General features: G+C 38.0%; 1 protein-coding gene across 2 annotated transcripts in view; it reads right to left on the reverse strand.

The window, feature by feature from the left end:
- Window positions 1-2641: 2641 nt before the first annotated feature.
- The window catches only part of col2a1b (collagen, type II, alpha 1b), an 89349-nt gene continuing 65949 nt past the window's right edge, over window positions 2642-26041 (reverse strand). For both annotated transcript variants that reach the window (XM_052101271.1, XM_052101270.1), the window contains 20 exons: window positions 25513-25566; window positions 25075-25128; window positions 24890-24943; window positions 24694-24747; window positions 23406-23513; window positions 23260-23313; window positions 23129-23182; window positions 22466-22627; window positions 16843-16950; window positions 13635-13742; window positions 13373-13426; window positions 13059-13166; window positions 12425-12478; window positions 12124-12231; window positions 7342-7395; window positions 7145-7252; window positions 5436-5724; window positions 3971-4158; window positions 3619-3861; window positions 2642-3228 (listed from right to left, as the gene is read on the reverse strand). In XM_052101271.1, the coding sequence (XP_051957231.1) occupies window positions 3082-3228; window positions 3619-3861; window positions 3971-4158; window positions 5436-5724; window positions 7145-7252; window positions 7342-7395; window positions 12124-12231; window positions 12425-12478; window positions 13059-13166; window positions 13373-13426; window positions 13635-13742; window positions 16843-16950; window positions 22466-22627; window positions 23129-23182; window positions 23260-23313; window positions 23406-23513; window positions 24694-24747; window positions 24890-24943; window positions 25075-25128; window positions 25513-25566 (2163 nt within the window). In that variant the 3' untranslated portion in view covers window positions 2642-3081. The remainder of the gene's footprint in view (window positions 3229-3618; window positions 3862-3970; window positions 4159-5435; window positions 5725-7144; window positions 7253-7341; window positions 7396-12123; window positions 12232-12424; window positions 12479-13058; window positions 13167-13372; window positions 13427-13634; window positions 13743-16842; window positions 16951-22465; window positions 22628-23128; window positions 23183-23259; window positions 23314-23405; window positions 23514-24693; window positions 24748-24889; window positions 24944-25074; window positions 25129-25512; window positions 25567-26041) is intronic.

Here is a 26041-nt window from a genome sequence, read left to right on the forward strand (position 1 = left end):
ACATATTAACACAGTGTGGGTGATGGTAAACAGTCAACTCGCATTTGTAAGGTGTTGTCTTTCTTTGAAGTTTCGCTTAGCTGCTGCCCCTTCTGCTACTTACGGCAAGCCATGAGCGCTGAGTGCATGTCCAAGATTCCACACTCCGTTTTGAAGGTTGAAGAAGTTACTCATAGTACACTTATTTTTGTTGCATTTTCAGTGTAAACATACAACTCTCACTACTTACACTACAAAATGCCATAGAATAGTGTGGTTTGGGACATATCTCATGTCTTCTGAAGCAATATGATTGCTTTGGGTGTGAAATAGCGATCTTTACCATGTGGCTGGAATCATGTGAGGCCACACATTCACAATGCAATGCTGGGGCCCCTAGATGGTAAGGGTCAGCAAAGTCTGCCCACCCGTTTGCAACACAATTCATATAACTTTATATTAGGCACTACTATGACCACATTTCCTATAATGTTTGCCAATGAAATATAAAAAAAGCTGATGAGCGTAAGATATGGGCACTCCCTAGTGGACAATCTTAGGGACACTGTGAAGTGGAGTGCAGCTTGAGAGTAGGCCTGAAAATCATTCTGGATGGTGGTCACAGTGGAGGAGGTTTGTAGGATTTGTATTATTCTTGAATAGGATGTAGTAGAGCTATGATAATATGTTTATAATTATTACACTCCTCTTGAAGTACTAAACCTTATCGAGGGCTGTGTCCAGGTTAATTGTCTTCTGCAGGCAAGTTTTTCTTACAAAGTGAAGACTGAGGTGAACTCTCAGAGTTAATTGTCTTCTGCAGGCAAGTTTTTCTTACAAAGTGAAGACTGAGGTGAACTCTCAGAGCAGGTAGAAATGTTGATCCAGGTTAGGTGAGCAGCATCCAAATACAATATCATGGTGTCAGACCATATGGTGTTAACCATAAAACACACTCCCTTCCTGAACTTGTGATGAACTTAGCTGGTTGTATCATTGGAGTCAAGGATTAGCTGGTTAGTATGGTCCAATTAGCCCCTGCTGGTATATAACTTAATTACATCATTTTGGTGGCTAAAAACATCTTTCTCTGTTGATGGCCATTCAAACGTAGCCATGTATTCTTACAAAATAACTCTCAACAAATCTCAAAATTCATATTATTGTAGATGTTTTGCCAGTGACCATTTATAGAAGGCTCTTAAAAGTGTGAAATGGGCATATTATTCCCTTTTGCTGCCTTTGACGCCACAACCCAGGATAGGATAGGACTAGTTAAGGGCTCAGGACTATTTTCATGTAGTAGCATCAGCATTGTGTTTAGTCATATGACATGTATTGCTCTGGTGATTGGCTCAAAAACAAAAATCTGTATGTAGAACTGAGGGTCTATGACTAAAAATGGCAGTATCAAGTACTTCCAGGGATTCACACACCAGCTGAACAACAGATCTGCCCTTATGGTTTAAGCTGTTTTTTTTTTTTTTCCCCAAGGGGGATCCAACCTCATCTCATAACAGAAGATTCTAATTACAATTCTTACACAAGTAAAATTGCATGCTACAAAATTATATTTAAAAATGACATAAAAGAGATACCAGAATTGCTCTATTTATTTCATAGAAATTATTCTGTTATTGCTACGGTGAAGTCAGAGAAAAACAGATCACAAATGTACAAGTTGAAATTTACTTATTCAACATACACTAACCAGACCGACAAAGGTCGGATTACTGTGTGTGCTACTGTACTTAGACATATAATCTGAAATTTTGATCATCTTAATTAATTATTTTACTTAAACTGTGATATCCTCATTTTATGTTCCAGGAAAACAAGGTTAAGTCAACCCAACTCTGTTCCTCATATACTATATAACCCAACACATAGTATTCTCCTTTTATTTCAGCATAAAAAAAACAAAACAAAACAAAAAGCAACACATCGCACATAAGCATGATGGGTTGATGTGCTTGAGTAGCTGGCTTGTACCCTATTTCTAAAGAGTGCAACTAAAACCAACATAAAACAATAGATAAAGGAAAGAAAGAAACTAGCAAGCAATGGGTTTTACATTTTAAAATCTCCAATTAAAATGACATAACAAAATGATTTTATAGACTTCTTACATATTAAGAAGTCTATTAACCTTGCCAACATCATATATCACTCTGAATACAAATTTTCAAAGGATGTAAGAACTTGAGTATAATTTAATATAAAATGTTCTTGTACCAATCGCTGAAGAGGTTTCTAAAGAGGATGAATTGTCTGTATCTTTTACATTTTGAACATAGCCCAATCACACTTGTGATGTTTTGTCCAGCATGAGGTAGCTTAAAAAGAAAGTTCAAAATTGGGGTTCAGACCACAAATATAAAAGGTCTCTTTTAAAAAAATACACCAAATAAAGAGTGATATTAGGGGTGTAGGAAATAGCAAAGACATTCAAAATAAAAGACCCAACTCTCACACACCCATGCACGCATATACACAAATAAAAATGTAAAAGTATTGTATACCTAGATATTGAAAAAAAAAAAAGCAGGGTGTTTTATAAGATTAGCACCATTTATAACTTTTAATGCACAGCAATTTACATACACTGTGGTCATAAGAAAGGTGACTTGCATGTGATTGTCAAAGTTCAGAGTTTTGCAAAAAAAAAAAAAAAAAAAAATGTTGCAGTGATAGATGGTAAAAGATAATCTAATAGTAATTTTGGACTTGGTGATGTACAACGGTTGATCCAAATGTGCAGAGGGATAGCACCTTAAGAATAAATAAATAAAACTAAGACACACGTATAGTTTTCCTGTCTTTCTCTCTGGCATATTCCCTTATGTACCATTCTGTAGGATTTTGAGATGTTCCCAGAGGGCTGAGGGCGTGTTGAGAGGCTTTAAATGGTAGAGTGTCTGCTGGTGAGGAATTGTACAGTCGCAGATGAGTACTGCTAGTGCCTAACAGTGCATATCCTAAAAAACACCTTCGGAAGCACTTTATCTAGTCAAAAAGATGTCCCACTTTAAAAAGATTCCTCTCCTACTTAATTCCTCACACTGGAGTGTCTCATATTTTGTTTACTGGTTTCATCTGTCTTTACAAGAAACAGACTGCTCCCACATCCACTCCAAATTCTTGGTTTGCTCCTCCAATATCCATCGGTGCAATGTCTACGATAGGTAGACGTGACGTCTTCTGTGACTTGTACTCAATGACTGTCTTGCTCCAGTGCCCTGTGTGTTTCTGTAGGAACAAATAACTCAACTGTAAGAAGATACAGGATGTCTTGGGAAATCTTTAGAATTAAGCATTAATCACATTATATTAGCACTAGAGAGGGGAATCGTAGGAGTCTAATGATTCTGGTTACGATTTCACTGAATGATTTTAGTTCCGTGCACTAGCGAGGAAGGTTTTTCTCTGTCCTCTATTTCAGTTCAGACTCAAACTCATAATTTAACTGTAGGTTCAGCAGCAGCACTGGAAACACTATCAGACTAAATTATTACAGCGATCCTTTTGCAAAAGCAAAAGAATGTAGATGTTCAAGAGTGGTAAACAACAAATCATAATGACAATTATTTCACTTAATTCCCAACCTAATAAGCACACTGTTCAATAGTGTTTCCTCACCATGCAGCCGTCTTCAAGAACACTGTACGTGAAGCGGCTGTTGCCCTCAGCTCTGATCTCCACGTCATTGGATCCCTGCAGCAGTAACGCCTTCTTCAGGTTGCCGGTGGCCTCGTCCATGTAGGCCACGCTGTTCTTACAGTGGTAGGTAATGTTCTGCGATGCCTCAGTGGACAGCAGCCTCAGGAATGTCATCTGAATACTGGCTGTGTTAGTTGCCAGATTGTCATGTCCATAGCTAAACTGTGGCGGTCAAAGATAGAGAATGTTCATGACCTAGAGGTTAAACAACACATTGTAGAATACAACCAAAATTTTTCCTGAACCCAACTCAAAGCTATTATTGACTCACGTGGAATCCACCATTCATGGCTTCTCCAAACCAGGCATGTTTGCGTTCAGTACTCTTGGTGCTCGACCAGTTCTTGCGTGGGATGTTGGAGGGTTTTGGGTAGACACAGGACTCACCAGTCTCCATGTTGCAGAACACCTTGATGGCATCAACAGTACAGCCCTGATTAGGATCAATCCAGTACTCGCCTGCAAAGAGAAGAAACGATATATATAAGAAACGCAGTAAGTAAACGCATGTGTAGAAATGTGTAGGTGTCATGTTACCTGTGTACTGTACTAGCTGTATATGGTTGAAATGACAATTAAAGTCACTTTACACTTGACATAAAGTCCAAATAATGAGAAATTACATCACAAATTTGGGGGGCATCAGCTCATATCTCCCTTATGGCATGCAGAGTATGTTGTCAGGACTTTTATTTACTGAAATGTTTGGAAAGATGTTTTTTATGTTTAGTGTTCCGTCAGCTGAATGATGAACACCAATTTAAGCAACAGTACAACCCATTGAACTGACTTTAGTTCTATCCCTCACAGCCTTGTTTTCGGTCGTTTCGAAAATCAAATATGGCGCTACTCTGAATAAGGTCTATTATTTAAATTTAAATGGATAGTTCAACCAAAAATTTAAATTCTCTCATTTACTCACCCTCATACCATCCCAGATATGTATGACTGTCTTTCTTCTGCTGAACACAAAACATTTTTTTTTGGTCTCTAGGTCCTCACAATGCAAGTGAATGGGTACCCACATTTTTAAACTCCAAAAGGCACATAAAGACAGCATAAAAGTAATCCATAAGACTCCAGTGGTTAATATTAATTCTCCTCCCTGCCCAGTAAGTGGCGATATGCACGAAGAATGTGAATCGCCAAAAACAAAAGAAGAATGTGAAAGTGAAAGTCTTATAGTAAAAACTACTTAAATATTGATCTGTTTCTCACCTATACTTATCATATCCCTTCAGAAGATCATGAGTTAACCACTTGAGTCTTATGGATTACATTTATGCTGCATTTATGTGCTTTTGTAGCTTCACATTTTGGTACACATTCACTTGCATTGTATGGACCAACAGAGCTGAGATATTCTAATAAAACTCAGCAGAAGAAAGACAGTCATACACATCTTGGATGACATGAGGGTGAGTAAATGATGAGATAATTTTCATTTTTGGGGGAATTATTCCTTTAATGTTTTGCATGCCAGTCTAAAATTGTGGTATCTATCTCAGCGAAACCACACATAAATTACAACGAAACAAAAACTGTGACTGGTTGCATTACATGACTGGTTGCATTACATGACTGGTTGCAATCTGGGTGTTTCTTGGCCAGAATAATCAGCAATGTGGATTAGACCATTTCCCGTTTACTCAAACATCTGGCTACACAAGATTGCAGCTCTATGTGACTGAAGCATGGATGCTAACAGCTAGGTTATGCCTCCAATGCAAACTCACCGCTCTTCCAGTCTGAGTGGCAAAGTTTCAGGTCTCTGCAGGTTCGGGCAGGGTTCTTTTTAGTGCCGTCAGGGCTGCGGATGTTCTCCATCTGGTTGTTGAGAATTTTGAGCGTCGCATCCACCTCTACATCATTCTGATGAACACCTGCTGCAGCCTGATCTGCCCTCATGTACCCCATGGGATCAGGAGCTTTCTCAAGATGAGACAGACCAGCAAAGGCCGACATGTCAATGCCAGGCCCTGGAGGGCCAGGAAGACCAGGGGGTCCAGGATTTCCAGGGGGACCCTGAGGAGGAGCAATGAATCCACTTACACTGATTTACTATCCTTCCCTTTCAATTTAATTTTGTTAGCTTGAAAAAGTCAATACTATCTTTTAGACACAACAATTTTTTTATATTTGGCTATGCTGCATACCTCATGGAAGTATACATTATTTGAACCATACTTTTTAAAGGTAATATTAATTTAATTAAACCTTATTGTTCAGGGAAAAATACTAAACTTTAAAACCTTTCACCATATATACAGTATATATTGTATATGAAGATATGTATTTCATATGAACATCAGTCAGAATGTATGTTTTCAAAAAGTAAACATAACACAGTAACGGTTCTAGGCTCATTTAGAGTCAGAAATAATAGCCTGCGGTTTGGTGAGAGTGAGTCATCGAAGCCGTAAGTGAGTTTTCTGACCGAGTCAGTCCTGTTCAGTCTACAGTGCTCCAGATTCAAATTTGAGAGCGGTGGCACCGGTGCCACCAAGTTCTACATTTAGTGACACCAGCACCTCATTTGGTAGCACCGGTGGAGGGTAGAAGTCTTTGGCCTATTATTAATATTAAATAATTATTTAATCATATTTGCCCCATGTTCATTAACCAATTGATTTTGGGATGGTATGCAGATGGTATTACTGGTATCATCACCAAGAAGGAAATCTACAACATTTAAAAAAATTAAAAAGACACCTCATTTATAAAGGACTAAATTATTCTGACAGTGTGACTGAATTGAGATTCCTTTCATCAGGCTCTTGTTGATTCAAGTTCAATCAACTCTTGGAAATTTGAATGCAACAAAACCAATAATATTTTTCTACAATCAGAGAGCATTAGAAGAAAACAGATTTTAAACAGAAGGAAAACTAACTTTGTCAATAATTCACAAAGGTTCAGGATTTAAAGCCATTTTTTCTATTTTGCATTGGCAATTTCAACTGCAGATTGAAGGCTGAATGGGGCAAATGTCAAAATGTGACTTAAGTCATTGAGCGCCAGGGCATACGCAGGTAAACATGCTGTGAGTCGCTGTGAAAATATATATATTTAAAATTTTAGGAAAAACCATTGAACACTTTTTAATGTTATATTAAATGTTTAAATGGCTCTTTTTGACTTTCTCATTCAGGTTTATGGAAAAATAAATGAAAGGACTTCAAGCATTAAAATCAAGGCTATTTATTATGGGCTCTGCGGGCAACTCACAGGATCAATGTGGGACCATGTTGGAGACTAGACTAATGGTTGTCTATTCAAGACATGTAGACAAATGTTTGTCTTATCAGGTTATTTAGACTAAAGTTTCTTTTCAAGATATATAGACTAATGTTTGTCTGATCGGGACATATTGACTAGTGTTTGTTTTATCAAGATATATAGACGACTGTTTGTCTTTTCAGCATGTGTTTTCTTTGGTACTCACGGATGGCCCAGTATCTCCGGAGCGTCCGCGGGGTCCAGGGGGTCCGATGGGTCCAGGCAAACCATTCGATCCATCTTTACCAGCCGGACCGACAGGGCCTGGGGTTCCCTGCAAAGAGTCAGACAGAGTGAGTCTCAGCACACCTCAGTTAGATTTAAGATTAGTATGTATTCATCTTTGAATGTCACAGTTCATACTCTTGCACCACCAGGTCCAGAAGGTCCAGAAGCCCCCTGATCACCAGGCTGCCCCTGTGTGGACAAATGCCATTGTGTTAACAAAAGAACATCTTACTGCAGCATTTGAATTGTTTTAGTTCAGTGGCCCTCAACTGGTGGGTCGAGACCCAAAAATGTGTCGCAGGTCTGTTCTCATAAAGTTGTGGACAGTAGTGAAAACAATGCTAAACTGCTACTAACCATGCAACAATTTAGTTAGGATTGCAAAATAAACAGACTAAACAACTTTTCTAAGTAAGGAGAAAATGCTTCAATGTCTTGACAAAGGATGTGCGTCAAATCAAATTCTTCGGTAGCCATTCCAAAGGATCGCGAGACTGTTCATGACAGGACAACCCTCTGACAATGTTTATACGCTGGAAGCGAGCAGCGTAATGAACAAAACTTATAATTAACAAATCTCTCAGCACACACTTGGCATGTGGGAACTTTCCATCGTGTGAGATCCTGCTGTGTGTAACTGCTCATTGGCACTGTCTGTTTTGCGTTTGTTTGTTTTGTTCACAACTTTGCACTCTGGCTGTATTTTTTTAACCTTTGTTGGAATCTTTTTAACCACCTGTCTCTAGATTGCAGTGTTTCTGACTTCGACAACCCCTGTACTGGCCTTATCAATTAGGTTTTGAATGTTGCCGACATTTCCCATACTTACCGGGTATATTACACTGTATTACTTTCTGCAGTTTCATCCACTACTTTGCACATGAGTTTGTATTTCTCGATTGGTTTAATATTACATACCGCCATTGTCTGAAAAGAACCACTTACTGCTTCAGCATACCATAAGTCCTCTCCCTGTCTGTCCACTGCTTGTCTGCATAGTTAGTAAGCATATACCATCTGCTCAATCAACTATGTTGACGGTGTTGTCTGGTTGAGTCACTGTCCTTTCAGCAACTAATTGTTGATGGGCAGATTGGGTTCTAGAACTTCTGTTGTTTCCCCTCTGTTTTGTATACATTTTGAATTTATTAAATGGACGGCTATGTCTGTGATTAAGCCCATGTCCATGTGAATATGGTCTGTGCTAAAAACAATGAACTCATGTCAATACTTCATATAAAGTAAAATGTTAACCTTTACACTCTTCATGGTCACACACTTGACCCAATCTGTTCCTCTGGTCTCAACCATGTCCAAACCAAAGGCTGAAAGTTTGGAATATCTGACCGTAAATTCATTGATTTCAGTTTCAACCATCAAATACGAAAAAAAAAATTATTCTATGCCTCTCCCTTTGACAATGTACACGTGCTCTGTGCATGCGTCACAGCAGATTACATACCCCTATACTAGAAAATACAAATGGCAATTACTAATTGGTTAAAACATATATCTTAACCTTTTAAGGAGCTTGTAAACAAAGCTAGTTTATTCAAAGAAGTCTCATCTACATACTTGATTACTTTGTTTAGTTAATTTCCTCTGTCCCCCCTCCACAACATCACTCATCTCTGACTTCCTCTTTAACTCTTTTACTCATCATTACTCACTCTGTTCTAGAGCTTTCTGTTCTCATCCTCAAACTTATTTTATTGTTCTTTCTTAATTTTCTTCCACAAACGCAACTGGAAGACCCCTTGAGTACTTAAATTGGAAAATGGGCCTGACTGCCAACTCCATAGTGTACTCTGAGCACCTGCTTATATACAGGACCACTTTTAACAGGGCTCCCACAGGCATCATTGAATGGAAATCAAAGACTGTCAAGTACTTTTTACACCACCAGTTTTTAATTTTCAATGACTTTACAAAAGTAAAAGAAAAAAGAATTTGTCCTATTTACAAGTTTTTTTTTGCGTTGAGTTTACATTAATTTATTTGACAAGTGTTAAAATGGTACTGTCTCTTTAGGAATACTGGCAGTTCAGAGATATGGCAGACATGTTTTTTGATTGAGTGCACATTAACCAGAAATATAAGCTCAGCGTAGTTCTAGCGGGGAGACTAGCAGCTGTACAACATCGCACCATTAGCTGGGTAATTCCCAGCCAATCACATGTAAGCCATTGCTTTATAAGTCTGCTCACAATCTATCACATTGCTGTTTCAGTGTGCTAACACGGCAACCTCCACCACCACAAGTTGAGTACCGTTCTGCACGGGGGTAGGCTCCACTCCCCTGCCTCCTATCTCCGGGAGGATATGACGGTTCCTTCCTATTCTGAGGACAAATTCTTCGGACTGCCAGATGTCTTATGTTAAGTGCACCTGTTTAAAATCACTGTGTGATGCACACATTTAATGACTGTTAAAACAAATGTTGGTAATTGGAACAATACTGATTGTATGTTATTGCCACGTACATGTTCAAGTGTTATACATTTGGTCAAAACCCTGCGTGTTACGAATTGAACATGACAACATCTAAACACTCCAAGAGTCTATATAATGCACACAATAAAACAAATCCCAACCAACAAAACTCATCTTCTGTCTGAACCATTATTAGATACTGTACTTCAAAACTTAACGATAGCACAGCTGTTAATGACTGTAAATGATAACGCAGCAATAACGATTACATTGTTTTGTGGCGACACAGACACGGTTTTGGTATACAAAGGCCCTTTGATACAGACACACATATTCAGAGTGCACTGCAAGTCACAGCAATAGTATTAATATTATTAACATTTGGTGAAGAAAAACACTTAAGATCCGTAAAATTGTTTATTAAAAAACGAATTTAAAGGCAATGATGCCGCAATATATATTATATTAGAGATATAAGGGCACTCACATAAGATTAACTGCAAAGGCACAAAAAATGCAGCAATATGGAATACTTATAGTTGTCACACATTTTACCCCAGTGACCATTTCTCAGGGTAGGCGGTAATTTATTCAACACAATTCAGCAAAAAATAAAATACAAATAAATTATAGAAAAAAAGATCAAATAATATTTAATAAATAATCTAATATTATAATCGATAAAATGCATAATAATTTATGACATTAAAAAACATGTGACCTACCTGACATTACCTGTACTGAGAAAAGTTGCCTGAATGAATGCCAGTGTGGTTTTATTGTGCTAACTTTTAAACCCAAATTATATAAAAAAAAATAACATTAAAAGAAAATATATATATGAAAAACTACTTCATAAATGCCCAATTGCTATATAGCCCAACAGAAAAAACATACAATCAGTATTGTTCCAATTGACAACATTTGTTTTAACAGTCATTAAATGTGTGCATCACACAGTGATTTTAAACAGGTGCACTTAAGTGTGCAAGTGGCATAGTATTGTTCCAATTGATAACATGCTTTAACTGTTAATATATTTTATGACACAGCTGCCAATGTTCATGATGTAAATCCAGAGGACGATGGGTCGTCTAAACAGAAATTAACACAAAGAAAGGCCTAACTAAAAAAAACTATATTAATTACAGTTTTCTCAATCAAACTCCAACAGTATCATATCAAATAATCATCCAGTGAAGACTAGAAAACAACAGAGAAACAAACTTTTTACAAACATTATTCTTGTATCATATTTTCATTTTGGGTTGCTTTGTAACATTTGCTAATGGTGGGTCATATATGTCAATAAGCTCCAGCAAACCCATAAAAGACTGACTTAATATAGCAACCTTTGACTGCCCATTTTTACAAGCAACTTGCTGAAAAAACAAGCCCAAAGTCGCTAATAATAACTGGAATTGGCAACTTTGGTTTCACTGGTCTGTATGCGTTAGTCATATGTGTTAATAGAGAACATTTTGAGAAAACAGTCTGTGGTAAAGTTAACCAAAATCAGAGTCGACCTGTAACAATGGAATATCATGGCTTAACTAAAGTGATGGTGAATTCCATCCAGCCAGTCTATAAGGTAACTTTTCTTTAGAGTGCACGCTCATGCGACAACATGGAGTGAAAGGATCATGGTGCTAAACGTCTTCGCCACAACACAACACAACTCAATCACTGACAAGTGACAGATTTGTTTGCATAAGCGAGGAATTTAAGCACTTCAAGGACCTTACGCGAATCCTGTTTTAAGCATCTGCTCAACTTATTTCTCCTCCATCATCAATAGTGCCAGCTGTAAGCAAACTCCCAGTACAGAATATTGTAGTGCTCCTTTATGCAAGCCTTTCATTTTGTATGTCACTCATCTTCACTTCTTTAATAATATACTGTATCAATATTTCTCTAATAACTCCTTTCTCAAATAATTATTTCTCTCACTCCGACATGTCCTGTTGTACAGTTTTAAAATCTATCTCATCATCCTGTCAGCTTGACCCTGCTGCTTCTGTTCTTATCAAAACATGTTTATCTGGTATACATGCTCCCATCTCACACTTGATAAACATTAGGTATTTTGCTTCTACCACTGTTCCTGTAGACTTAAAACTGCTGCTTTTACAACAATTCTTTAAAAAACTAAAAGGCTTGCTGAGCATGTAACCACAAAGACCTAGCATGCGTGGAAGCTCATGCTTTTCACCACGGCATCAACGCACAACCCACCACGTGCCCCACCGAGAGCGAGAACCACCTTATAATGATCATGAGGAAGGTAACCCAAGTGACTCTACCCACCCTAGCAACCAGGCCAATTGGTTGCTTTGAAAGCCTGACACGATTCACTCAGCACACCCTGGATTCGAACTCATGACTCCAGGGTTGGTTGCTTGCGGAGCTACCTAGGTACCATACTGTAGGTCTTGACGCAAAACACTGATCAAGTTTATGTGACATAGTGAAATATGAACTTACAGGTGGTCCAGGCAGACCCTGAAGACCCGTGAAACCTCGATGACCTTTCTGACCTCTCTCGCCTGATTCACCAGAATCTCCTTTATCTCCGCGTGGCCCTTGAGGTCCCTGTGATATACAAACATGAGCAACTGCACGTTAAATGGATATGCTGTTTTCACATGTACTACATGTTAATTATTAAGACATCTGAAACTAGAATTGGGAGTTTCGACATCTGAATTTTTGGAACTGGTCAGAAAATAAAAGAAATACAGAAAAGATTTATGGGTTATTAATGTGTGGCAAGAGAAATACTTACAGGCATTCCTCGAGCTCCAGCAGGCCCCAGAGGTCCAGAAGGTCCTTTCGGTCCCTGCAGTTAAAATATCACAAGTGATAAGTGTGTTAATTCAGATATATACAAAGCTGATGCCGAGTTATCCACTCTGTTTAATGGGACTTGACTTAACTTGAATGATTAAGTTCAATGCCCTGATCAACATTTTTTCTAGACAAATACAGTAAGCTAACATTACAAATTCAGGGTTTTTCCTGGGTTACAATGGTCTTCGGTGGTGGCTGACGTACATGGTGATATACACACACAAAGTTGGTTTATACATAATTGCAATGAATTAATATTTAACGTAATTATGTAGTTGTATATCATGCATACAAAACTTATTTTTGATCATTTAAGCATCGAGAACATTTTGAATTTGACTTCCTGATATCAAACCTCATTAGAACAAAACATATATTACAGATGAGGACAACTTCTAAAGGTCTTATGAATATTACATAAATTTATTTAATACTACCCTATGATTAGCCGTACCTGAGTAATGTATTCTGTAAAATATGTTGTATCTCTTTAAGGAATCTGTGTGTGACATACTGTATGGAAAATTCTGAATGTAATTTTGTCTGATAGTTGGATAATCTGTACTTACAGCCTCTCCCCGGTCTCCCTGTTTACCGGTGGGTCCGACAGGACCAGGGGCACCTGTACCACCGGGAGCTCCAGATGCACCAGCTGGACCAGTGTCACCTCTGTCACCCTGAAAACAACACGACAGAGCATAGGCATTACAGTATATCCCTTCAGCAGACAATGTTATCATTTAAACTATAAAACAATGAGTGTTCAAGCTAGTGGAACCATGTACAAGATGGCCATGGACATCAGAGGAAGCAGTAAGAATACAGAATGAAAGACAAATGTAAGGTGATGATGTGATATCATATAATATATAATGTTAGTCACCTTGATTCCTGCAGAACCATCACGACCAGGAGGCCCATCAGATCCAGGATTACCCTTCAGAACAATAGAGAATATTTAACCATTTTATAACAAGAGCAAAAAGTCATTCAAAAATATTTTGTAAGAAAAGTAACTGTATACACATAATTTTTCCACCTGACAATTTTCTGTAAATATTTTAACATACCTGTATGTCTCAATGAATATCTTTAATAATTAAAAAACTATTTTGAATATGTTAGGGTCTCTGGTTAAAACTGACCTCTCTACCGGGTTCTCCAGCAGATCCTGTCAGACCAGGTGATCCTACGGGTCCAGGGGGTCCACGGTCTCCAGGCCCTCCAGAGGCTCCTTGTTTACCAGGCTCACCCTGTAATTCATCAATGAAATGTGATTTACAAGCTTACATATCAGAATTTTTCTTTATATTACATGAGGTGCAATTCAGCTAATTTTACAATACAATCCCATTTTGAGCAACATGACTATTTTTTGTTTTTAATGGTGATATTGTGATTATTTTTTTGTGTGCAATGAGACAAACCACAACGTTCAGAGAAAATGTCTCATTACGTAACCATATCTTTAATGTAATTGTTAAACCTACCCTGAAACTGTAGCATCCAAAGCTACAAGCTACTATGAATGTCATAAAATATGGATTATTGATCGGCATGTTATTTTCTTGATAGGGTTTTGAGGCATCAAAATATTAACATAAGCCAATATTTAAATTAGAAGCCTAATTTGTGTGCATTCCAATTCTGTCTGTTTACCTTCCAAATAATTTAGTCTGGCGTAATAGATTTGGGAGACCACAAGGGGGTGACATACTAAATACTACATCATCATCACCTCTGTAACCACTATATTTATGCAGGTGGTGCTTTGCATGGTGTTTCTTTGTGGGTAAATTTATGTTATGACCATGGTGTGAATTACTAAATGTCTAGGGGGTCTAGACCCCCCTGAATGCAACAGGAGACCTCCCTGTGTTGCACATGCTTGGGGGGGGGGTCTCATTTAAAATCACGCAAATAATTAAATCCTTAACTTGTGTCCGCTGTCACAATTAACATGTTAACGTGTGTGAAAAATTTAAAAAGCATCTCAGCCCTTGAGATCTTTGACTATAAGTTTATAGTCAGAGATATGCTGAAGGGAGAGTCCCTTTTTCCAAAACATGTTAGAGGAAATTAAACCGGAGTTGAAGTTACCCTGCCACTCATTATTTACTAACGTTGTGTTGAGAAATATGTGTGAAGATACAAAGACTATCGAAAGACTATCATTCATGAAATTTCATAAATACACAAAATATTCAGAGTAATTTGCCTGTAAATTGGACCTTCACAAAAAATGTATTCTGTATTCACAAATGATCAGCAACCCCCCAGACTTTTTCGTAAAACTTGTATAAGTAAATTCCAAACATTTGTAAACAGGGGGCATGTGCATGTTCATTCATAATTGTAACAGATGTGTGGAACAGTAATGAAATCGCTTAAATGAGTGAAGTGCATTTACATAGTAAAATTTTGATTTTTAAAATTAAAATTTTGACGCTGTTTAGTACAGATTTGCAATCTATATTTAGATTTCTTCTCCATTGTGTATACACCTGCCCGTGACATGTGTTCATATATGGGTTTAACAGCATTACCATTGACATTATGTTATCAACTGAATGCAAATTATTTATTGCATACTTAATTATGAAACCTAAATTATAGAGCTCATATCAAATGAAGAAACTGTCCAAACAGTCACGTTAGAGGGCATTCATTTTTTCAAGAAAATTAAACACAAAGCAGATTTGAGAATACACTATAATTTGAAGAAATAAATACAAGCAGTCAAGAAAAAACTCGAATTAATTTTAGGCTATGGAAAAAAGAAAACAAAGCTTTTAAAACTAATTTATGTTATTTTTTTAAAAGTTTTTTTAACTCATTAAATTGTGTTAATTTTTCATTACTTATTTAATTGAACTTTTATCAAAATGTAGTCATATCAGTTTGCCTGAAAGACACTTTCAGATGTCTTACGCACAATTTACACGTGCTCAGGAGCAGATGTAAATGTTGTCCGTACCAACTAACGTTTTGAAATTACAAAAGTGATATTTCTGCTTGTATTGGACAGTGAAATTAAATAAGTAATGGAAAAATGATCTAAGATCTTAAAAATAAAACAAATAAAATATGTGGCATCAATAAATCGCATACAGTTGATAACGTATCACAGAAATAGTACAATAATACTACAATAATGTTGTAGCTTGCAAATCTGTATTAGCTTACAGCATTTCGGCCTTCGAACTTCCATTTTCTTCAGGCATTCTATAAATTTTTTGGAAGATTATTCCAGTTGCAAATATATCACTGTTGCCATCAGGATTTACCCGACAAGTTGGTTCACCAATGATGTTGACGATGTGCTCGACTGAGCCAAAAAGGCTAATGTTAATGGTGGTGGACATCCTCCTGCAAATAAGAACTGAACATTTTTTACACTAAAGCTTCATGTCAAACCATTTTTATTGACCTATTGGACTGTTTGATTCACAAAAGAACCTTTGGCAGTCAAAACATGCGATTACAGTAAAATCCTCATTTCATGGTGACCACACCAAAATGTTTGCTAAATCAAAATGTTGTGATTTGAATGCTCTTCATTTTAAAACCCTTTCATTACTGTTCCACATCTCCCTATTTGAATTTTGTAGTGGTCTGATGCCTTCCTTATGTGGCGTTTTCATGGGCGTGAATTATGATAATTGTGAATGAACATGCACACGCCCCCATTTCTGAATCTGGGTGGACGAAGCGTTCATTTATTCCAGAGGAAAGTTTTTTGAAGATCCATTTTATGTGCAAGTAATATATTTAGGAAAGTTTCATGAATGAGGCCCATTGTGCGTAGAATTAAGTAGATTTAAGGGTTTGGTGTAGCAATGAATAGCCCTATTTATACCTGAAAAAATGCAGATATACAGCAGATCAATAATCATCAGGGAAATTATCAATGCATGAAAAAGGGATCGATCCCAAACCTACAAGCTACTCATTATTTAGTTCAATAACAAGAGGCAAACGTAGTAAGCTACACTACAAACTACAAGTAGATAGCCACTTTGAAGCTATTAAAAGGAGCAAAATCGTAATAAATATAAATACATTATACCATGACACTGTTATATGCTTGATTCTGATTGACAGACTTCTAAGGTGTTGATTATTTTTTAAATAACACACTAAAAATGTCTTGAGGTGTGGTATGTCATGATATCGGCCAATAACGATCGGTTGCCAATAACAATTAGAACATCCCTACTGGAATCTGAATCTTTAAAATATCCGACACTGTTAGAAATGTAAGTATGTTTAATAAAACATCAACATATTGCCCTGTAAAACATTAGTAGCACTATAAATGTCAGTGTGTTTATGTCAGAAAGTTGAACTCACAGAGGGTCCAGGCAGACCAGGAAAACCTCTCTCCCCACGCTGACCAGGAAGTCCAACAATACCCCGTTGTCCAGCAAGACCCTGAGGACCTGATGGACCATCTGGACCCTGAAAGAGGATATATGAACATCAAATCACATCATATTCTCAAATCATTAGCTTTAAAATTCAAAAGATCATCCTGCTCCAGTAATCAGCACACACACTGCACACAGATATTCATTATACTGTATACAAGGACGTGCCGTCCATATAAGAAAGTTTAGCAGTGCTTACGTTAAAGAAGGGTGAAAATAAAAATGACACTATGAAATATTTAAATATCATTGTTAATATAAACTACTGGTGACATTCAGAGATGTTAATTAGCAAGGAGAGACATATTGATTTTGTGTTCAAGTAAAGGTAAGTAACATTTTTTATTAAAAATATGTGTAATTGATACTAGGTCATAGATACTAGGTTATTGTTTCTGGCAGTGGCGGCTGGTGGTCTTTCAAAGAAGGGAAGCTCATTTTCGGCCTACATTATAAACTTATTTAAAAGTAAATTCTGCCCTACGTTCCTTTTCGAGAAAATGCACTGTGACTCTGTCGTACCAACTAGGCGTCTTTTCCAGTGACTTGACCAGTGTCTTCTCAATGGCCAGCAGAGCTAGGCTGCTTAAACGACCTTGGCCCATTGTGTTACAGGTGTAGTACTTGAGACGCTTTAAACAGGAGAAGCTCCTTTCTACACCTGCAGATGTAGCTCCAATTGTTGCCACTAATGAGAACAGTTTGTAAAGCTGAGGCATTGCACTGTCCAACTCCATGTCTTTGAGGAACACCAAGTAATCACACAGCTTTCCCTGTTACCCTGCAAGTCCTGATCTGAATACAGGACTTGAAGTTCAGACCTCAGTCTCCCTGAATCAAAGTGATGGCCATAACTTTTCAGGACACTTTGGAAGGCCTCCTCTGGAAATTCTTGTCTCATGTCATCAAATTTCCCTGGATTGACTAATTCTAAGAAGAGCATACTTTCCAAATTTGAAAAACGTTGAGGAATCTGCTCCAAGATGTTATCAAGGATGGCCATGTAGAGATTTCTGTAGCTCTTGGGGATCCTGCAATTGGGTCAGACGGCTTTCTCATGGGCTCATCTCGTGGGTCTGATGTGAGATCTGCTGTTTTGGCATAAACATCTTGGAAAGCCCCCTCTGACCTTTTCTCTTTGACAAATGCAAGAAGAGATTCAATTCTTTTCTTGCAGTAAAAAACATCAATCGCCCTCTGCTGGACAACATCAAAGACCACATCAGTCTCAGTGAAGATTTGTTCATATGTGTACAACATGAACACAAACTCAAAATCCTCCAGTTTCCTCAGAAAGCCTTTGGCACAATCCAGTGTATCACCATCAATTGTCGTGTCTGCAATGATGTTTTCAAATGTCTGCAGGAGGCCATCATAATTGTTTGCCACAGTGCTCACTATCCGTGATGTGAAATTCCATCGAGTAGGAGCGTTTCTGGGCAACCTTGAACAGCCTGCAGACTCCAGAAAAGACGTCCTCTTTGTGGATTTTGAAAAAATGTGCCAAACCCAGAGAGTGATGCAAAAAATTCTGCACTCAGGCAAGCATTTAGCCCACTGTGACAGCACCAGATTCAGTCTGTGTGCATAGCAATGCACAAACATTGCACTTGGGGCTATTGCTTTCACTTTGGCCTGCAGACCATTGAGTGCTGAAGACATGACAGCAGCCCCATCATAGGTCTGTGCCACAAGCTTATCCTTAAAATTGTAGGCCTGCATGTTCTCATTTAAAACATCAAAAACGGACTGAGCATCTCGCCCTCCAGAAACATCAAAAAATACAATAAAGCGCTCCTGAATTTTACCTGCACTATCCACATAGCGAACAATGACAGAGAGTTGGGCACGGCAGGATATATCAGTTGTTTCATCCACCTGCCATCCAAAAAAGGGAGAATTTCATCTCTGATCTGATCAGAAATGGTGGCTGCAAGAGCAGAGATCAAGTCATTTTGAATAGTATGGGACATACCAGAAAACACAGTTGAGGACTCTAATTGTGTGGACAGTACAGATTCATATTTAGATAATGTTTCTGTAAACTCCCTGTAATTTCCCTTGTTGGATGATTCACTACTCTCATCATGTCCCCTAAATGACAGCTCCTGTCGGCCAAGCAAGGATGTTACATCAATAAGGCGGTTTAGGAAGGCCCTGTTTTGTTTGACTGTTTCATTATGTTTAGTCACTTGAATGCGAGCACCTTCATTGATTGCATGCTCAACCCTGATCCTGCCCATGCAACTTAATCTTGCACATGCACTCACATGTTCATTGCTCTTTTCATGTCTTTTATATGCCCTGTCAAAGTTAGACAGATCTCCAAACCCCACTTTTGACCAAACAACACATCCGTGAGATGGTTTCATCAAGAGGCATGGCCAGCAGTACATTTTATTTGTCACAGCACTTCCAGTCAGCCAGCTAACTTTGTCATCCAGGAGAGCTGAAAAGACTTGTTATTTTTCCCTATTTTTTGCACTAAATCAATCTTAGGTGTTGATCTGCCCTGCTGTTTAATTCTAATTGTTTCCTCGTAAGGAAGACTTTCAAATGGCGAACGCTCTAAAACAAAATATATTAAACTTGGTAAAACTGAAACAAGGAATGTGGTGTATAATTGTGTGAAATGTATTATGCAAACTGACTAGCAATTTCACCAAACAAATATAAAGAAATAGGTTGCAGCAGTTTGTCTTTCGAATACACTTGAGAAATCCGCGATGGGACTGAGCGTGAAATAGCTTCAGTGACTTCTTATAGTACAGATTCGCTGTCAATCAAAAGGAGATGAAGTCTTTCGACAGATCCTCCAATCATCACGCGGAAGCCCGGAGTCCGGGCCAGCCCACTCCTCATTCACCCCCAGAGACGCTGAGCGTCCGTGGGCGGGACATAATCGCAGCATTTATCCAATTTCCAATTCCAAGTCTATTTTCGGAGCACTGAAAAAAACTGTTCAGAGCAGCCCCATTGAAGTCAATGGACGCTCGGCTTCAACAGGGAAATGCACTGACGCTACGGGAATGTATGAGAAGTAAATCGAGTCAGCCGACCTGCTATATGTAATGTAGCTGATTCTGAACGAACTCGTCTTCGAGATGAACGTGTTCTAACGCATTTTTAGTCAATAAATTATTTACACAATAGTACATATTTGACCATTATTTTTTTGACATTATAGGGGAAGCTGAGCTTCCCTTGCAGTCTTAAAGAAATCCCCACTGATTTCTGGTTAGTCTGAGGGTATGAAATATTGATCTAGCAATCATGCCCTTCTTGTGTTATGCTATGTCTGTTTTATAGTTAATGTTAGGGCGCAGTGTCTGTTTAAATATATATATATATATATATATATATATATATATAAAGGGATGTAGACGTTACATTAGCCTTGTGCATTCAGATTGTTATCTGAACTGTGGGAAGAGTGATGTGTGAGGCCTATGATGTTAAAACTTTAAATTAAATATTTATCTTTTTGTTGTATGTCAAAACAAGCTCTTCTGGCATTATGGTTCATTGCATGACTTAATGGACATAAACATGCTTGGCTCAGTATATGACAATCTTTCATTTGTGAGATATGAGCAATATTACTTGTCACTTTATAACTGTCTGCTACCTCTATAACTGCTATGTGCATAGAACACTATCTCATAGTATGTTATGTTTACGTTTTTAGAAACTGTCATCTTTTTGCACTACTGAGTACTGGTCGGCGCTGCACTGTGTCTATTGTCCTGTTCATTGTCAGTAATTTGTTGTACTGTCCCGTACTTTTCACATGTTTGCACGTGCACTTTATATAGGTATATATAGGTATTTTATATAGGTATTTTATTTTGTTGTGTAGTCTCATGTGGTCCTGTGTTGGTCCTTTGTTGTTTTTATGTAGCACCATGGTCCTGGAGGAACGTTGTCTCGTTTTGCTGTGTACTGTACTAACTGTATATGGTTGAAACGACACTAAAAACCACTTGACTTGACTTGACTTGACTTGACTGTACTGAATTTAAAACTATTTGGTCATGACGTTCGCAACTGTTTTTTCCATTGACTGGCGGGTTCTAAGACAACAATTTACATCAAATACATTTCCACAACATTACACTCACCCTTGTAATACGTTTTAGGCACAGGGTTTAACAATGTTTATTAAAAATCTTTGATGCTTGCCAAGTCTCATAGTCACTGTCTTTCTTGATTTACTGGGACCATAAAACATTTTAAGCAGGATGTTTTAAAGGAAAAGTTCACACAAAAAATGTAATTCTCTTATCATTTACTCACCCTCATGCCATCCCAGATGTGTATGACTTTTTTTTGCTGAACACAAATGAAGATTGTTAGAAGAAAATGTCAGGTCTGTAGGTCCTCACAATGCAAGTGAATGGGTGCCAAAATGATGATGTTCCAAAAATCACATAAGTCATTGTAAAAGTAATCCATATGACTCCAGTGGTTAAATCCATATCTTAAGAAGTTATATGATGTGAAACAGATCCATATTTAAGTCAATTATTGCTAGAAATTCTTCTCCCTGCCCAGTAGGGGGCGTACACATGAAGAATGTAAATCACCAAACACATAAGAACAATGTAAAAGTGAAATTTAAAGTGGAGGCTGACTGAGCAGGGAGGAGAATTTACAGAAAAAATGGTCTTAAATATTTATCTGTTTCTCACCTACACCTACCATACCGCTTCTGAGGACAATGATTTAACCACTGGAGTCATATGGATTACCTTTATCCTCACAGAATAGCGCTGGGATGAGCGACTGTTGATGAGATATTGAGAGCACCTGGAGAGCGCGCATGTTTGATTGACTGTATATGTGATTCCCTGCTTCTAGGCATGATCGTCCGATCATTGATCAGGGATATTCATCACGGAGACCGATTTTGATCAGTGCACCCCTAATATTCTTCAAAAAAATCTTCATTTGTGTTCTGCTGAAGAAAGAAAGTCGTACACATCCGGGATGGCCTAAGAGTTAGTAAATGTGGAGAGATTTTTCATTTTTGGGTGAACCATTGCTTTAAGGTTTGTAGGTAACAGACTGCATACTGAAAGATTGCAGGTTTGATCTCAAGCTACAGTAACACTGAAACGGATGAGTTATTGAAGTGGGAAATTCAGTCACTCTTCTGCCATTTCAACATTAGCAGTCTCAAATAAAGAACTTTTCATTTAAAATCTGTAATACAACCAGCCTACCAAAATATTGAATCATGATAAATTCATCCTTGGTTAGGGGAGAGTGGGGCTAGTTGACACACTTTTTACTCCTGTGAAAAGTAGGACTGCGTCTTTTAGATGCGCAAAATAGCATCTCTTTGCGATTTCCTCTGCTCTGCATCTGCAATTCCCTGTGTGACAACTAGCCCCAATCTTTCCTGAATATGATCTCACACATGTGGTCTTTGTTTATTGCACTGACACACACAGCGCTCAGAGAATGGTGATTCTTGTATTCATTTTCCTGCATGTTCATAACAAACTCATAAACAGTCAAAAGTCAGTCATGTTTGTACATACAGGAGGACCATCTTCACCAGGCTCTCCCTTCTCCCCAGGGGTTCCGGCTGGCCCATGTAAACCAGCGTCACCTGGTCTGCCTGAAGCTCCGCCATCACCACGCACACCCTTAGGCCCATCTTTCCCAGGAGGACCTGCAGCACCGGCGGGACCAGGGTTACCCTGAGAATGACATCATCACACAAACATTATTACTGATGTCATGAAGAGATGGAGGAGTGATGAGATGACACTGGTCGGTCATATATGCACTTGGAGGTGATTTTTGAATAATAATTTGGGCTGACGGAGCACAAGTACGTGACTGGCCCAAACATACACAACATCATTGCATTAGATGAGAAAATATCAGTGAGATCTACGTGTCTCAAATGCCGCTGGAGCTTTTCTTAAAACAAACTTCTAACTTTCTTTAACCTCAAACTTTTTTTTGTCAAATGTTTTCGCATGAGAAGTGTACTTGTGCTTTATCTCTCTTGCTTGGATCATTTGCTTCTAATGCATTGCCATTTTTAACTAACTTCTGAGAACAAATACTTTTGGGGACTATAAATTTTGAACAAACATTATATTACACAAATATTTTCCATTAGAAAGATGTTAAGTTCATCATAACATACTGTTCCTTTTTAAATGAGCTCTGTGCCACAGTGTTTTACTCACATTGGGACCCGGTGGTCCAACTCTGCCTGCAGCTCCAGGAAAACCTGTGGCACCCTACAAAACACATAAACCATTAATATTTCATTTCATGATCTAGATGCAAAATAAACACCTTTTTTATTTGTACTTACAGGAGGTCCTTGAGCACCACGGGCGCCTTTTGGTCCAGAAACACCAGTTGGTCCCTAAAACCACATGCATATTTTCAATAAAAACTGAAATTGTAGCATAAACATGAGGATACTTGAGAAAAATTAATTATATTGATGCATGTTACCTGAGGACCTGGAGCTCCAGAAGGTCCTTGAGGACCTGGAGCACCAGCATCACCCTTCTGTCCTCCTTCACCCTGGTCTCCCTTAGCACCCGGCTGCCCGTCTGCACCCTAATAAAGAAGAAAAATATGTTAGTGTTCTAAAGGCCTTTACATCTTGCGCACAATATGCATGTCACAAATTTCACCGTCAGCACAGTTTGCATGTCCAGATAACTGGGCTGCATGCAGACAGTCCTCGTCTGTTCGCATCATCTGCACACGTGCCTGCCATTGACTGTACAAAGCAGTAGTATAGTGCACGCACTGAAGACGTCCTTATGTCCTCGCAGTCAAGAGTAAACATTGAGTAGTCAGACCGTTCGACCTACCGTTACTCCCCAAAATCAGCTTATTTACAAAATCTGACAAAGCAAGAAATCTGAGTTTACCTGACATTTGACATAATCGTCTTATTCTCTACGTTTGACATGAAACCGTGGAGAGGCATGCGCACAACATGTGCGGACATTGGATAATCAGGTTTGTTGTAAAGTATCTTATTGTCCTGAAGTACAATTTTAATAAAAATTTCAGTTTGTTCCTCCACTACACTTTCTCTCTCTCTCTCTCTCTCTCTCTCTCTCTCTCTCTCTCTCTCTCTCTCTCTCTCTATATATATATATATAAATAAAAAGATCAATAGTGCTTAAAACAATAATGATTAACAGATAATTTCCTATCATGTTATGCACAAATCTTTCCAGAGCTCTAGCATAACATATAGTTTAAACTTAACAGTATAGTTCACATCACAAGAGTATAGCTCAGATTTAAAGCACAGATCGTAGACAAATTGTCGCTCACTGCCGTTACTGACACTTATGTGATCTGAACAGAAACTCTCCAATATTTCCAAACATATTTGCTATTATGAGCACTTATCATATTCTAAATATTGAGACCAAAATGCTTCATTTTACATACTTTATCAGATAAAAAAAAAATACACAGTAAGCATGATTCAACGATGTATGTATGGTTAATGGTTTTACACAGAAATTCATTCTGCTTATGTTTAATGAATCAAGCCCTGTTTTTCGGACTCTATATCGAAGATCATTTCATTTGAGGGCTTTATTTGCACTTTATTTGAGTTGTATCCATACTGTGACAAAAACATGACAGATGTCCAGACAGATTGATGTGTAAAGTGATTCTGGTACTTTGAAAGTGGAAGACATGAACATTACTTAAAGTGACTAATGGCACTACTATAAATGAGCTCCAAAGACTGGACTGCTGTACTTACAGGTGGACCAGCAAAACCAACAGGCCCAGGGGGCCCAGTCTCTCCTCTGTCACCCTGAAAGAGACATAAATCCTCAGCTATTATTACTACTTGTGTCAGTATTAAGTTTTATTTCAAAAGGATTTCTGAGTGCATACAACATGCTACATTCACAAGAATATATCATTAATTATTGAGAGATGTGTGAGAGACTTACAGGACCACCTCGAGTACCAGCAGCGCCAGATGGTCCTGCGGGTCCAGATTCCCCCTGAGGAATTAAAGAGCAGTTAAACCGATGAACTCTTGACTAAATCATACTGAAACAAGTCACTATTAAATCACTCTTCATCACAGAGCAGTGCTGGATGATCTAATATTTAACTGTGAACTTTAGTTTACCTTTTCACCATTGGGTCCTGAAGGACCTGTAGGACCTATTGGACCCGTTAAACCCTGAAAAAAACAAAAGAGTATCACCCTCAAAATAGAGCACTCATAAACTTCTGCATCCTCAAAGCCTTGTGTAAAATCCTTAGAAGTTTGAAGGCTCTATATTCTTTATGTAAGATGAATACATTATCTATACAGGATTAAGGTAACGGCAGACAGACATACAGGCAGACAGACTCTAAGAAGTTACAGTCTGAAAGAAACCTAACCCAGGTTTGCACAATAACATTACATAAAAAATGTATTGAAATAGTCAACAGAGAGATGACCATACTGTACAAGTAACAGACAAAATCGGAGTGAATATTAAGAGTTCAGATCATAAACACACATATTGTAATTTGACTGGAAACTATTGAGGTGCATAATGATTGTAAATATCCTTACTCTTGCACCGTCTTTACCAGGAGCACCTTCTGGTCCTTTCTCACCATTATCACCCTGTGAGACAAAGAGAGATATCTCAGAAATCACATTCATTAAAATACTTTGACCCAAAAATGTGTGAAAATTGTTTATGATGTCATGTTTGCTATTATCTGCTCTTACACACTTCACATCCATCAATAAATACATTATTAGGATAATCAAATACACAGCAGTATTTCTTCGCTTATGTAAGTTATTCTGCACACACTCCATAAACTTGTTTTAAAGGGGTCATGTCACGAGGAATCCAATTTTCCAAGATATTTTAACATATAAAAGCTCATTCTACTTTAAAACATACTGTTAATTTCAGAACTCAAAACGTAATCCCAATGCAATAAAAGCATTTATTGAAACCGAGCTGCAAAAACATCTCATTCTATAATTCTGCGACTTTCCTTCGTCATTTGGGGGCCCATTAATTCATGACGCCTCTACAGTGAAAAAACATCAACGCCTACTTTACATCATCACCTGGGGTGTAAAG

Source organism: Xyrauchen texanus, chromosome 32, assembly GCF_025860055.1.
Source record: "Xyrauchen texanus isolate HMW12.3.18 chromosome 32, RBS_HiC_50CHRs, whole genome shotgun sequence".
NCBI classification, from domain to species: Eukaryota; Metazoa; Chordata; class Actinopteri; order Cypriniformes; family Catostomidae; genus Xyrauchen; species Xyrauchen texanus.